This window comes from Trichechus manatus, unplaced genomic scaffold (assembly GCF_000243295.1).
Source record: "Trichechus manatus latirostris isolate Lorelei unplaced genomic scaffold, TriManLat1.0 scaffold00004, whole genome shotgun sequence".
Taxonomy (NCBI): Eukaryota; Metazoa; Chordata; class Mammalia; order Sirenia; family Trichechidae; genus Trichechus; species Trichechus manatus.
In genome coordinates, this window is record NW_004443940.1 from 29,291,741 (window position 1) to 29,304,546 (window position 12,806).

The 12,806-nt window shown below is 41.4% G+C and overlaps 1 protein-coding gene across 1 annotated transcript in view; it reads right to left on the minus strand.

Moving 5' to 3' along the window:
• The window catches only part of SLC9A4 (solute carrier family 9 member A4), a 56,941-nt gene that overhangs the window by 18,158 nt on the left and 25,977 nt on the right, over positions 1-12,806 (minus strand). Inside the window, exons 5-8 of the mRNA XM_012555754.1 lie at positions 12,552-12,754; positions 11,598-11,684; positions 7,740-7,810; positions 3,639-3,800 (exon numbers count right to left, since the gene is read on the minus strand). Coding sequence (XP_012411208.1) covers positions 3,639-3,800; positions 7,740-7,810; positions 11,598-11,684; positions 12,552-12,754 — 523 coding nt within the window. The remainder of the gene's footprint in view (positions 1-3,638; positions 3,801-7,739; positions 7,811-11,597; positions 11,685-12,551; positions 12,755-12,806) is intronic.

Consider the following 12,806-nt stretch of genomic DNA (forward strand, 5'->3'; position numbering starts at 1 on the left):
CGTCAGTGTAAGAATGCATAAATTTAAACTAATAGCTGTCAATATGTGGTCAATGACAAATGTCTTAATGTCCAATGAAATTGGGGCCCGGTGGCACAGTAGTTAAGAGCTCGGCTGCTAACCAAAAGGTCGACAGTTCGAATCCATTAGCTGCTCTTTGGAAACCCATGGGGCAGTTCTGCTCTGTCCTACAGGGTGCCTATGAGTCGGAATCAACTCGATGACAATGGATTTTTGACAATTAACTTATTTTACACTATTTTATAAATGACATGTTGAAATTATTGGGAAATTTCAAATATAATATTCTGAAATTCTGTAGTGACAGTTCATTATGTGTATTTTTAATAAACATTTTAATATCCCTTTAATAGTAATCAAAATGTTTAAGCATTAACACTTTTTAATTTTATTGTGGCAAACTACATTTAACAGAAAGTTTGCCATTTTAACTATTTTTCAGTGTACAATTCAGTGACATCAGTTACTTTCACCAGGTCACACTACCATCACCCCTGACCGTTTCCAAAGGTTTTCCATCACCCCAGAGAGAAATCCAGTACGCTTCAGTAGTAATTCCCGTTTCATCCTACCCCTAACCCCAGGGAACCACCAATAAATTTTGGTTCTATGCATTTGAATGTTTTGGTTCTATGCATTTGAATATTTTGGTTCTATGCATTTGAATATTTTGGTTCTATGCATTTGAATATTTTGGTTCTATGCCTATTCTGAATATTTCATATAAATGAGATCATACAACATTTGCAGCAGCAAACACCTTTAATCAGTTTGAATCTCTATTGTCTGATACTTCTAAAGGTTTACCACTGGTTGGTAAGACACAGTCCCTCATATTTCAAGTAATAATCAAAATACATACTCCACCTATTTCTTAGGGTTATTTTGAGGGTCAAGTAAGATAATGTTTGTAAAAGAAATGGAATTTCATAGACTCAACATCATCCTCCCTGTGCTATATACAACTTTGGATGGTAGGACTCACCCAAAGGATACAGGCTTTCGGAAATTCAAACCTCTTGAAAAACAATTACTCAAAGTTCTGAAGAAAAAAAAAATTAATGTGCATTTTGCTGTTGTCATCTCATACACAATAATAAAAAGCGAGCTGAGTACAAATTTCTATTTCCTCTTATTGTATGAAAGTTTGCTGTTCAAAACATGAGCTGCTTTGATCTTAGGAGAGGAATTCCTTTTTGCTAGACGTCCTACAGATTTCTGATGAGATCAAATAAATGCAATTTAAATACTAAACTTATATTAAACATCAGCTTTTAAAAATCCCCTTTCCCACCTCAGTTAACTCACTGGTTTTGGCGAAAGGAGGAAGAAAAGACTTACCTACAAGGCTCTGTTACTAACCTTGAATCAATGTCTGAAAAATAATTGACTAAGCAGAGGGGTCCCTTCCAAATAAAGCTGGTTTAAAATACTGCCTTGAGGTTAGAAGCTGGAGCAATTGCTCGTGACTTATGCCATACAGTGCTGAGATTCATAATATGTTTTACCACATGATAGACTGATTCTCATTTGAGATAAGCACCCCTACATACCTACACCAAGAGTTCACATAGCTAGTAAGAAATCCCAGCTGGGAAGTGCCTAATGCTCTAAACTGTCAGAAACTGTCCAGCCTCCTTCACAGCATCCAGGTAGCTGCAAGGCATCCCTCGGTGAGCAGCTGAAATGCTGGGGAGTAGATGATGTTCACCTCTTACATCATACACGTGCTAGCTACCTGTTTCTGTATGATTATATGTTCGGGTGACTTTTTAATAATGACTGTGACCCTGCTAGAACATGATCTCCATGACCACAGGGACTGTGCCTTCTTCCACAGCGCTTGACACATAACCGGGGCCCAGTAAGAAGTGCTGGGTCTAAGGTAAGGCAAGTGAGGCACTCGCCTTAGGTATAAAACGTAAGGGGTGCCAAAAAACTCAATAATCAAGATAAGTAATGTTTTACCACAATACTTTCTAAAATAAAGATTAATGCAAAAATCCACAATGAGTAAAAATATCAAAAATTTAAATAAAGACAGGATCAGTATTACTGATGTTTCCTTTTGTCCCGGGCTGCAATCTGGCTCAGCACGGCTTGGTCAACAAATATTGGTTAGCACATCCCCGTCTTAGTATCGGAAGTTTCCTTAAAATCATGTAATGGGAAGCATTAAAACCAATCAACCAGCCACAAAAACCACCTCACTGAGAAAGAAGGCAGGAAGTGTTCTATTTCTATCGAGATCCCCTCAGGGAACCTAGTTCAGATGTTTAGATTTTTCCCAGGCCGTGTAAGAAAGGCGAGGGTGTTTCTGCTTCTTTAACAGGTGCGGGATGAAGGTGTCAGCTCAGAAATAACACTCAGACTTCAGTGTCAATTTCATTGCTACCTATTCGTAGATCTTCTCTCAACTTGTTCTCTAAATGTGGGGGCCTAATGAAGCTCATGACCCAATGTTTTTACCTGCTGAAGATGACAGGATGGTGGGGGGTGGTGTTCCTTCTCCTGAATATATGTTGTGATAACTTCCCCCAGTTCATAAACCACTTCTTGGAAGAAAACTGGGCCTCTTTGGGAGGTAAGCTAATTCTAGTGACTTTGAAGAGGCTTTTGTTAAATGTCAGACCAAGTACCCTGGGAGAGGTAAAGTAACTTTAAGAGATACCTAATCAGCTCTGGGGACAATTAGCCTCCAGATGCTCCCAGATGTGAGCCACTGTGTAATGATGGATTCATATACTGGCATCTTCCCTTCCTATGCCCCTACCTCCACCCCAACTCCCTAGGATCCCCCCTTCCCCAGGAAGCCAGCAGCCTCCCTGCTTATATTCCAAGATGGCCTCACATAGACTCAAGTCAAGTCTCACAATCTCACACAGACCTTTGCTTTAGCCAAAATTACAAACACAGCTTCCTCTTTAAACAGTCCACCAAATACCACACCCCTCACTGCTACCAAAAACAAAACACGGTGATTCCATGCATTTGAGAGCAAGACCGCATTCCACGGGGTTTTCATGGCTGTGATCTTTCAGAAGCACATAGCCAGGCTTTTCTTCCAAAGCACCTCTAGGTGAGTTTGAACCATCAACCTTTCGGTTAGTAGCCCAGCACTTAACCCTTTGCATCATCCAGAAACTCCTCACTACCAGCACTCATCCCCAAACCCTAGTTAGCATCACAGGAGGCTGACCCCGCCTCTCCTCACGCAGGAAAGGAAGAGAAAGACTTTACAGAAAAAATGGAACAGCACACACGGCAAAATCTAAAGCACAGGTATTCTAAAGGGGAGAGATTTTAGTCAGGAGGAAGAGAAAGGCTTGTAAAATACATTGTACTTCTATCAATTCACTTGCCCTCTGTCCCCAAGAAAGAAGTCATATAACTATCAGGAGACAACTTTTGCTAGGGAGGAATTTTCAGAAAAAAAGTGAAACATGTTGGGCATGGACCAAGCCCCAAGATGGCGAGACTCAGATTATCATAGTTCAAGATCCCTTCCTCATATTTCTGCCTCTTCCGTCCTGGTATTACCTTTAAACGGAATAATGAGTTGGACCCCCTTGGAATTCTGACATTGAGAGTCTAGATAAAAAGCAAAGAGGACTTACTGGGGAGGCATCGAGAAACTTGTGGAACTTAGCATCCCAGTCTCTACCATCTCAATAGCTTGCTTCATTTCCAGCTTCTTGTACAAAGAAACAATGCTTGACTTGGGCTGGTTACTTCGGATTAGGATTTTCCGTAAATATCTATGATCAAACTTCTTAAACCTAAAAACGAAAAGCGACATTTTGGAAATCTTCAATCTCTGTATATGTTATGTAAGCATGTGCTTTTCTTAAAACAAATGTTTACTTACCTTTATTCTGAAAAATACCAGGGCAGTGCCTGGAATTCATAGCCTTTGGACACATTTTTTTTGGAAAAACAAATCATAGTACTTATACTTTTTTTTTTTTTTTAAAGAAAGAAAGAATGGCCGACTCGCCTACACGCATTGAAAATCAATGAAAGAAAAGAAAGGGACAAGCAGCAATCAGGGCAGAAAGTGGGGAGCGGGGGACCCACAGCTCAGCGCAGCTTCGATTGTAAGAGAAGAAACGAGGGTGGTTGAGGCTTTTGAACAAGCGTTACATTCTAACAGCTCCTAACAGCGGCAGCTGCACTTACAGTAATACTGGCCTATTCAACTAGAGCCCAATAAGTTAAATGGCCCGGCAGTTACTGTGGCTTTGCCCCATTATGCTGCAGATCATTTTGAATCCTGCCAATTAAGGAAGAAGACGAAAAGAAAACACCCTACATATGTCCCGACAGTCTAAATGACAGAGACTCTGAATAGGCTAGACAGTGATGGGTGCCGACTATTGTCGTGTACCTCTGGCCAGCCCATGAGAGGCTGAGCTGCACGCATGCCTGCGGCCGCCATCAACGGCTGCCATTTGTTTGGAGAAGGCATTTTCAACGCTCTCAATCATTTTACATTCAAAGAGGAGTTTGTCTGCCTGCTTTATTTTCTGGAGGGGACCATTCTTTCTAGACTGCTGGCTGATTATCTTTTGCTTGGTTTCCTGGTCTGCGAGGCGGTTGGACCCATTCATTATCAGTTAAGTCTCCTCCACTTCGTCAGATGCCATCGTTCCTGTTTATTCCTCAACCCGCTGTCATCAGTGTCCTAACCTTCACTTCCCTGACACTCCTCTTACTGAGCTCACCTTGCTATATAATGGGAGTCCCCAGGTGGTGCAAAGGAGCGCTGGTGGTGCAGTGGTTAAGCACTTGGCTGCTATCCGAAAGGCGGGTGGTTCAAACCCACCAGCCGGTCTACAAGAGAAAGACGTGGCAGTCTGCTTCTGTAAAGCTTACAGGCTTGGAAACCCTAGGGGGCGGTTGTCCCTGTCCTACAGGGTGGCTGTGAGTTGGAATCAACTTGACAGCAATGGGTGTTTGTCAGGAGGTGCAAATGGTTAACGAGTTGGGCTGTTTGGAGGTTCAAGTCCACCCAATTGCCTTGGAAGAAAGGGCTGGTGATCTGCTTCCAAAAACCCAGCCATTGAAAACCCTATGGAGTACAGTTGGGGTCATCATGAATCAAAACCGACCCAATGGCAACTGGTTTTTATAGTATTCACGTCCAGTGGTCACTGTTGCTCTTAGGTTACTTGCCACTTTGTGTCTCCTGATGTCCTGGTTCATTTCCTCATGTCCTCCACATTCTGACTAGCTTGGCTTCCCTTCCAGCCTCTCTGGGCAATTCTTCTCAAGTCTCCCTCTGCCCTTGCTCTCTCTTACCTGCCTCCTCGGTGAAAGAGCTTCTCAGAGTCCTGTTCTCAGCTTCCACCCTTCACGCCCTCGTAGTGATTCACCCAAGCCCACAGATTCAGTTACCAGCTACTCACAAACAAGAACTTCAGACTAAATTCTCAAAAGTTGTCTGAGCATATGCTTGAAATACCTTAAATGGAATCTACTGCTTAATCTCTAAACATTCTTTCATAATTTATATATTTAATTGTGGCATTCTTTTCTGCCTAGGCTCCCCATCTGGAAATCCGAGAGTCACCCGTATTTTCCCTTTCTTCGATGCCTGCTCCCCAAGCTCCTAGCCTGTCAGTCACCATGTGTATCTCACCTTCACCTCAGGACCCCTTCTGCTAGCTTCTGGTCCTTATGGTCTGAGATGTCTGTGGTCCGTTTAAAAGGAAAGAGGTTTTAAAGTCAGACCTGAATTCAAATCAAGGGTCCACTTTAGAACAGATTAAATGGCCCCTTGGATTGATTTCCTCACCTTTAAAATGGGAACAGTAGCTATTATACAGGACCATCAGAGAGATTATGGAGCCCTGGTGGTGTAGCGGTTAAGTGTTTGGCTGCTAACCAGAAGGTTAGTGGTTCAAATCTACCAGCCACTCCTTGGAAACTCTATGGGGCAGTTCTACTCTGTCCTCTAGGGTTGCTATGAGTCAGAACGGACTCAGTGGCAGTGGGTTTAGTATTTTTTGTGGGGGAGTCAAGGAGATTATGTAAAGTATAATCTGGGAAATAGCTGGCGTAACACGTGGAGTTTACCCTATATTTAAAAAGCAGTAGTTTTTTATTTTGTTTTTAGTTCTGACATCTACTGTGAAAACCCCTTTTACAGGTCTCCCTCCCACTAATATCTCTTTCTAATCCATCCTCTATATTACTGCGGCAGTTTTCTTTCCAAAAGCCAAGTCAAGTCACTCCCCTACGCAAAAGCCTTTTGATGTGAGTTTTAAAGCTCGAATAAAATGTTATAGCATGAACGGTCGTAGAGAACTCCTTAGCATCGCAGTGTAAATGCTTGTCTCTGTCTTTCTGAACTCTTGTCTCACCATATCACCCTCTCTGCCTGTCCCCAAACCACACTTTTCTCTGCCTCTGCACATTCAAATATGCAGCTGCCGCTACCTGAAATGCTTTCCCTTCTTCTTTGCCTAGAGGACCTGTAACCAGTTGCTGTGGAGTCAATTACGTCGCATAGCGACCTCGTGTGTGTCAGAGGAGAACTGTGCTCCATAGGGTTTTCGATGGCTGGTTTTTGGGAAGTAGATCGCCAGCCTTTTCTTCCGAGGCTCCTCTGGGTGGACTTGAACCCCCCACCTTTTGGTTGGCAGCTGAGCTAGCTAACCATTTGTACCACCCAGGGACACCCTGCCTAGAGGACTCTTCATTTATTTTCAAAAGTCATCCCCGCATTTCTGTATTATTATAGTTCTATGTATTTACTTTCATTATATCATTTGCCATACTGATCATAATAATTTGGCAATTTCTTTCTCTCTTTTCCCTCCGCTGCCTATCTACTATATTGTGAGGACCTGAGGGCAAGGAGTGTGTCTTGTATCTGCCTTGATATCTGTCTTAGTAACTGCCTTAGTGCCTAGTAAAGTACCCAAGATACAGATTTGGTTAAGTGAAAAAATACTGAATGATTTTTCATAGGGAGGACTGTAGGATGTGGACTTAAACATTTGTGACCTAAAATCTAGATAAATGTATATTCCTATCATTTAAATTCTACTTTAGCACAATGGGGACTGCTAAAATGATTCTTATTTCCACCCCATAAAAATAATCAACCATAAAGCTCTCAGTTTTCCCCTATGTGCCACCACCTCACAAAAGCTATTCTTTGAAGTTCTGGTCCCTCTTGGCGTCACCAACATCCACATGTTTGGGGCTGGAAGACCAGGGAGGGCGTCCCTAGAGAGGCAACATCCTCCACCTGACTAACTTGACTCCGACTAACAGCTACATTCTCCAACAGCAGTGTAACTGCAAAACTCTTGCCTTTGTCATCCTCAATGAGACCCTCCTCAAAGCCAGATAATGAAGACACTATTCATTTCTTGGCTGAGCTGCTCTAGTCGTTAGAAGCCTTTTTTGTGTTTTAAACTTAAATCTGAATTTTCTATTTCCATCTATCAGATGTACTACCTCTTCTCTCTGAAGCCACCTGAAGCAAGTCTACGGCCTCCTCTACCTGACAACTCTTTGTTTCCCAGGCTAGGCATTCCCAGGACTTCCAACTGCTGTTCATATATCATGGCTTCTAGAACATTTATCTTCCTGATCCTGGTCCTCCAGATTCTTTCTAGTGTTATGCCCAGCTCCACTGTAACCCTTGGAGGTCCTCCATGCCACAAATATTCTTCCCCAGGGAATGAAATCCTTGGCTTCCTCACTTGTCTCTCACTTGGTAGTGGCTCCACTGCCCACACACATCTTCAATTCCAGCTTTCAGATGATCCATCAGCTGCCAAACCAAACACAAGACAATAATTGCTGGTGAAATGTCAACTCTGAAAGCCACAGAAGTCAAGTGAATACATTTCAGGAAACAAAGGGGGCTTTAATATCCTGGAGCATGTCCTCTTCCCTATCGCTCGGTTCAGGTAGCTCAGCTATAGAATGCCTTTCATAGTAATTCAACTTAATTTCATGATTCAGAGACTCTATAGATAAGGTTCTTGATAATGCACATCATTTTCTATTGAAACAGGATACCTGGCACTTGCTTTGTATAATATTTTACTAGAATGATCTAGGAAATTTCTCATTACTGAAATCACATCGATGCAAAGCCCAATAATTAACTGCTACTTTTAATTACATTGCAACAGAAAAGAACATGCCAGTATTCAATTTACCGGTTTTTAAAAATAGAATTCTACAGATATTCTATGATAATAATAACAAAGCTTATCTGTATACCCCGTTTGTGATTTAATCATTTGGTCTACATAATTATATTTCTCCATCCAAGCCAATACTATATCTGTTTTATCCAAAATAGTTTACAAACATTCAGGAAAAAGCAAAATTTGTTCAAAGTAATTATGAGTTAGTTTCCAAACAGTTTAAGTTTATAGTTATTAAAGTCTATGTTGGATTCTGAATTTTCGCAAAGTAAAATACTAAGTCAATTCTTAAATACTTAATTGATTCTATGTCTTCTACCAATAATTAATTATAGCTTTTTTGAGAAAAAGAAAAATAAATGAGAAAGGAATGAAACATCCAAGTTCTATTGTCTTAGGTATATTATTAATTTCTCGAAATGATGAATCAGAGAAGCTAAAGACAGTGATGGAAGTCTAGAATCAGATTAAGGCATTGTATTTTTAAAACACTTACTCTCTACCCTCGTATGTTTGATATTTTCAAACGACTTTGAAAAAACTTGGATTGTGTTTCCTGGAATTTAAATTACTTAATTTCCTCAGGTGACTTTGGCCTTCAAACTCAGGGCTGATTTTGGAAGCTTCATCAGTGTCTCCAGCATTAGAGTCATGAACTCTCAGGGATGGAAGAAATCTAAAAATTATCTAGTCCAATCATGCCCCCAAAGCTTGACTCTCCTGCACGGCCGCTCTGCCAAGGGTCCCCAGTCACTGCTTGAACACATCCATTTCACCGTTGGATGCGTGAAAAGATTGTTAGAACGCTATTTCATTTATTGAGCTAAAATCTCTCTCCTCTGACTTCCATACACTGGTTCTTGTTTTTCTACTTCTTGGAGCTATACAGAGTGGGAGGAGCCCTGGTGGTGCAGTGATTAAGCACTCGGGGCTGCTAACTAAAAGGTCTGTGGTTCAAACTGGGGCTTTGAATCAGTTTGTTCTGGTTCCAACCCCTGCTGAGAATTTGCATTTTTAACAAGTTTCCGGGCAATGCTAATGCTGATGGTTAGGGACCGATTCTGAGAACCACTAGTAGAACAGTGATTCTCAAAATTCATTATATATAAGAATCACCTGGGCATCTTGTTAAACTGTAGATTCTGATTCAGTATATCTGGGGGTGGAAATGTAAATTCTCAGCAGGAGTTTGAACAGGAATGAACCGGTTTGAAGCCCTGGTTCAAACCCACCAGTTGCTCAGCAGAAGGAAGATGTGGCAGCCTGCTTCCATAAAGATTACAGCCTTGGAAACCCTGTGGGACAGTTCTACTCTGAATGGCATCCCTTCAAATGTCGCGTGAACTTAAGCCAACAAGTAGAAACCGCGCTTAAGTTTATTTTCATCTTTCCAGAGTGGGATGTTTTCACCAAAAACTGCCACTATCCTGTGTCCGCAAAAGCAGTAGTAGTCCTTACTCCTTTCCTACTGAAAGTTCAGAAAGAGCAAGGGACCTCGTATTGGTACAATGCTTTTAGAACCTTGTGGAGCAGTGGTTACAAGCTAGTCGGCTAACCAAATGGTTGGCCATTCCAATCCACCGGCTGCTCCTTGGAAACCCTATGGGGCAGTTCTACTCTGTCCTATAGGGTCACTATAGGGTGCCTATGAGTCAAAATAGACTCAGTGGCAACGGGTTAGGGTGACTTTGAACACTAGTCATGGTGATAGTCCTTTGAGGTGTCAACTTGCCTGGGCTACAGTCTCAAGTTTTTCAAACACAAATCTAAGTGTTGCTGTGAAGGTATTTTGTAGATGTGATTAAAGTACATAATCTATTGTTTTTAAGTAAGTAAAGATTATCCTAGATAATCTGAGTGGGTCAGGTTCAATCAGTAGAAAGGCCTTAAGAGCATAGCTGAGGCTTCCCTCATGAAGAAGAAACCTGCCTGTGGGCAGGGCTTTAGTTCATGCCCAAGGGTTCTAACCCGCCCCTCCTAGAGTGTTCTCTACGGATTCTGGGCTTGCCTAACCAGCCTTCACAATCATGTTAGCCAGTTCTTTGCAATAAATCTCTCATATGTATCTCCTACTGATTCTGCTTCTCTGAACGAACTCTGACAGAATCAATACCAACCATACCAAAAGGATAGAGAGAGGACAGAGAAATGAAAGAAGGCTGTAAGAACCCCAAAATTCTGGCAGGCAAGTAACAGGCTGGTCAGACTACTCAGTTGCAAACACTTGCTACCTTTAGTGAAAAAAGAAGTATGACTTCTTAAAGGGTGGAGCTGAGATTGTCAAGGGTGAACAAAGAATGACAGAGGATTATTCCCAGGCCTTGAAACGAAATAGGGTTTGCCCAGCTGGATTTCAAAAATTCTCGGAACCCTTCATTCCTTTTTTCCCTCTCTTCTTCCCCTTGTTTGAAAGGGAATGCCTGTAACTGCTATCCTGTGCCTGCCCCACCATGGTATTTTGGGAGCAGATAACTTGTTTCTTGAGTTTCACATGTTTGTAGTTATAGACGACTTCTGCCGCTGGATGGATTATGCTCAGAGCCTCACCCATGCCTAATTGAGCTGGTTTAGAGGATGAGATTTGGAACTTTTGAGTTGATAAGATTTAGATGAGATTTTGGACTTAGAGTTCATGCTGTAATGGGTTGAGACTTTTGATGACGTTAGGACAGAATGAATGTATTTTGTACCTGGGACAGATATGAATCTTTGGTAGCCAGAGTGCAGACTGTGGTAGGCAGAATAATTACTGACCTCCCACATACGTCCACATACTAATCCCCAGAACCTGTGAATATTTTAGGTTATATGGCAAAGAAGAATTAAGGGAGCAGATGGCATTAGAGTTGATAATTAGGTGAATTTAAGACAGGGAGAGTATCCTAGAGTATTGGGGTGGGTCCAATGTAATCATAAAAACCCATTGCTGTTGAGTCCATTTCATAATCATAAGAGTTCTTAAACATGGAAGAGGGAGGCAGAACTGTCAATGTCAGAGTGATGTGTTGTAAGAAAGACTAGAGCAGCCATTGCTGGCTTTGAAGACGGAAGGGGTCCGTGAGCCAAGGAATGAGGGCAGGCTCTAGCAGCTGGAAAAGGCAAGAAGACAGATTCTCCCCTAGAGCCTCCAGAAAGGAATGCAGCCCTCGTGACACCTTGATTCTAGCCCAATGAGCCCCATTTTGGACTTCTGACCTCCAGAACTGTAGGATAACAAATTTGTGTCATTTCTTACAGCAGCAATAGGAAACTAGTAGTCACTCTTGGTGGAGCTGGGAAGGAAGGAGTTTGTAAGTCTAGGACATAAACACACATCTCATCAAAGCTCTAGATTATTCCCCACATCAGACAAACGGGGGACTTTTTTTTTTTAATTTATTAATTACAACAATGATAACTTACACGGATATGAAGCTCTTCATTGATAGATTCTTTTTTATTGGTCTTTTTAACATCCAAGTACCTGACCAGAGGGCCAACTGTGACTCCCTAGATTGCAAATAAAAAATAAAGGGTGTTATCAGCCAAATATTACACAGGCCCGTAAAACAAACAATAATACAAGTAGCTCAACCATGAATACGAGACTAAATGGGCACACCAGCCCAGGGGCAAGGACGAGAAGGCAGGAGGGGAACAGAAAGCTGGATGAATGGAAATGGGGAACCCAAGGTTGAGAAGGGGAGAGTGTTGAAAAGTCGAGGGGCAGGCAACCAATGTCACAAAACAATATGTGTATTCATTGTTTAATGAGAAACTAATTTGCTCTGTAAACCTTCATCGAAAGCACATTAAAAGAAATAAAATAAAGGGTTTTGTTGTGGTGGAGATTGTCACTATAGACAGCAAATTTATTAGCAAAACTATCAAGACCTCTAATTTTTATGTGTGGGTGTTTGTACTAGCTTTTTCTGTATAAATAAATGTTCTGCTGTTAACCACTTTAGTTCTTAATTGATTCTTTTTGGTTCCGCAATAAAAATAGGTACTATTATCTGTATTTTAAAACAGGAATTTCATTTTATTCCTTAAAATAGCCTTTACTATTTTAGTTAGGTGGGAGCTAACTCTGCTAAAATAAAAATTCATGCTATCTAGTATTATCCGGAACCTCATTTTTAGAAATGCGTGGTAGAGTAGCTACTGTTCACGTGGTACTCGGTAATATTTTAATGTTTTATAGATTGGAAGGCTGCAAACGTGATCTAGAAATATTTGGGAATTTTGTTTTGATATTGAGTACAGGCCTAAAAATCAGATAGTGTCTTTTTTTTTTTTTTTTTTTGGTATTATAGAAATTTAATACACATTCCTGAGAGAATCTACTTCGTTTAAGTATGAAAGAAATCTACTAACCTGAATAAACACGGTAAAATATATAATTACTAGAGTAGCAGTGACAAACATTTTCTTCCTTGGAAAAAGAGCCAGAGGAAGCAAAAACGCAAGTGAAAAACTTCCAGCCCCTCGGACGCCGCTGTAGAAAATTATGCACTGGTCCTTGATGGAGAAGGGGAAAGTCCGAAACTGGTTACTGACGTAGAAGAGAGCAAATACGCCTAGAAAGTGGAAAGACGTGTCAGAGCAGGGGCCCGTACATGAGCAGAGACA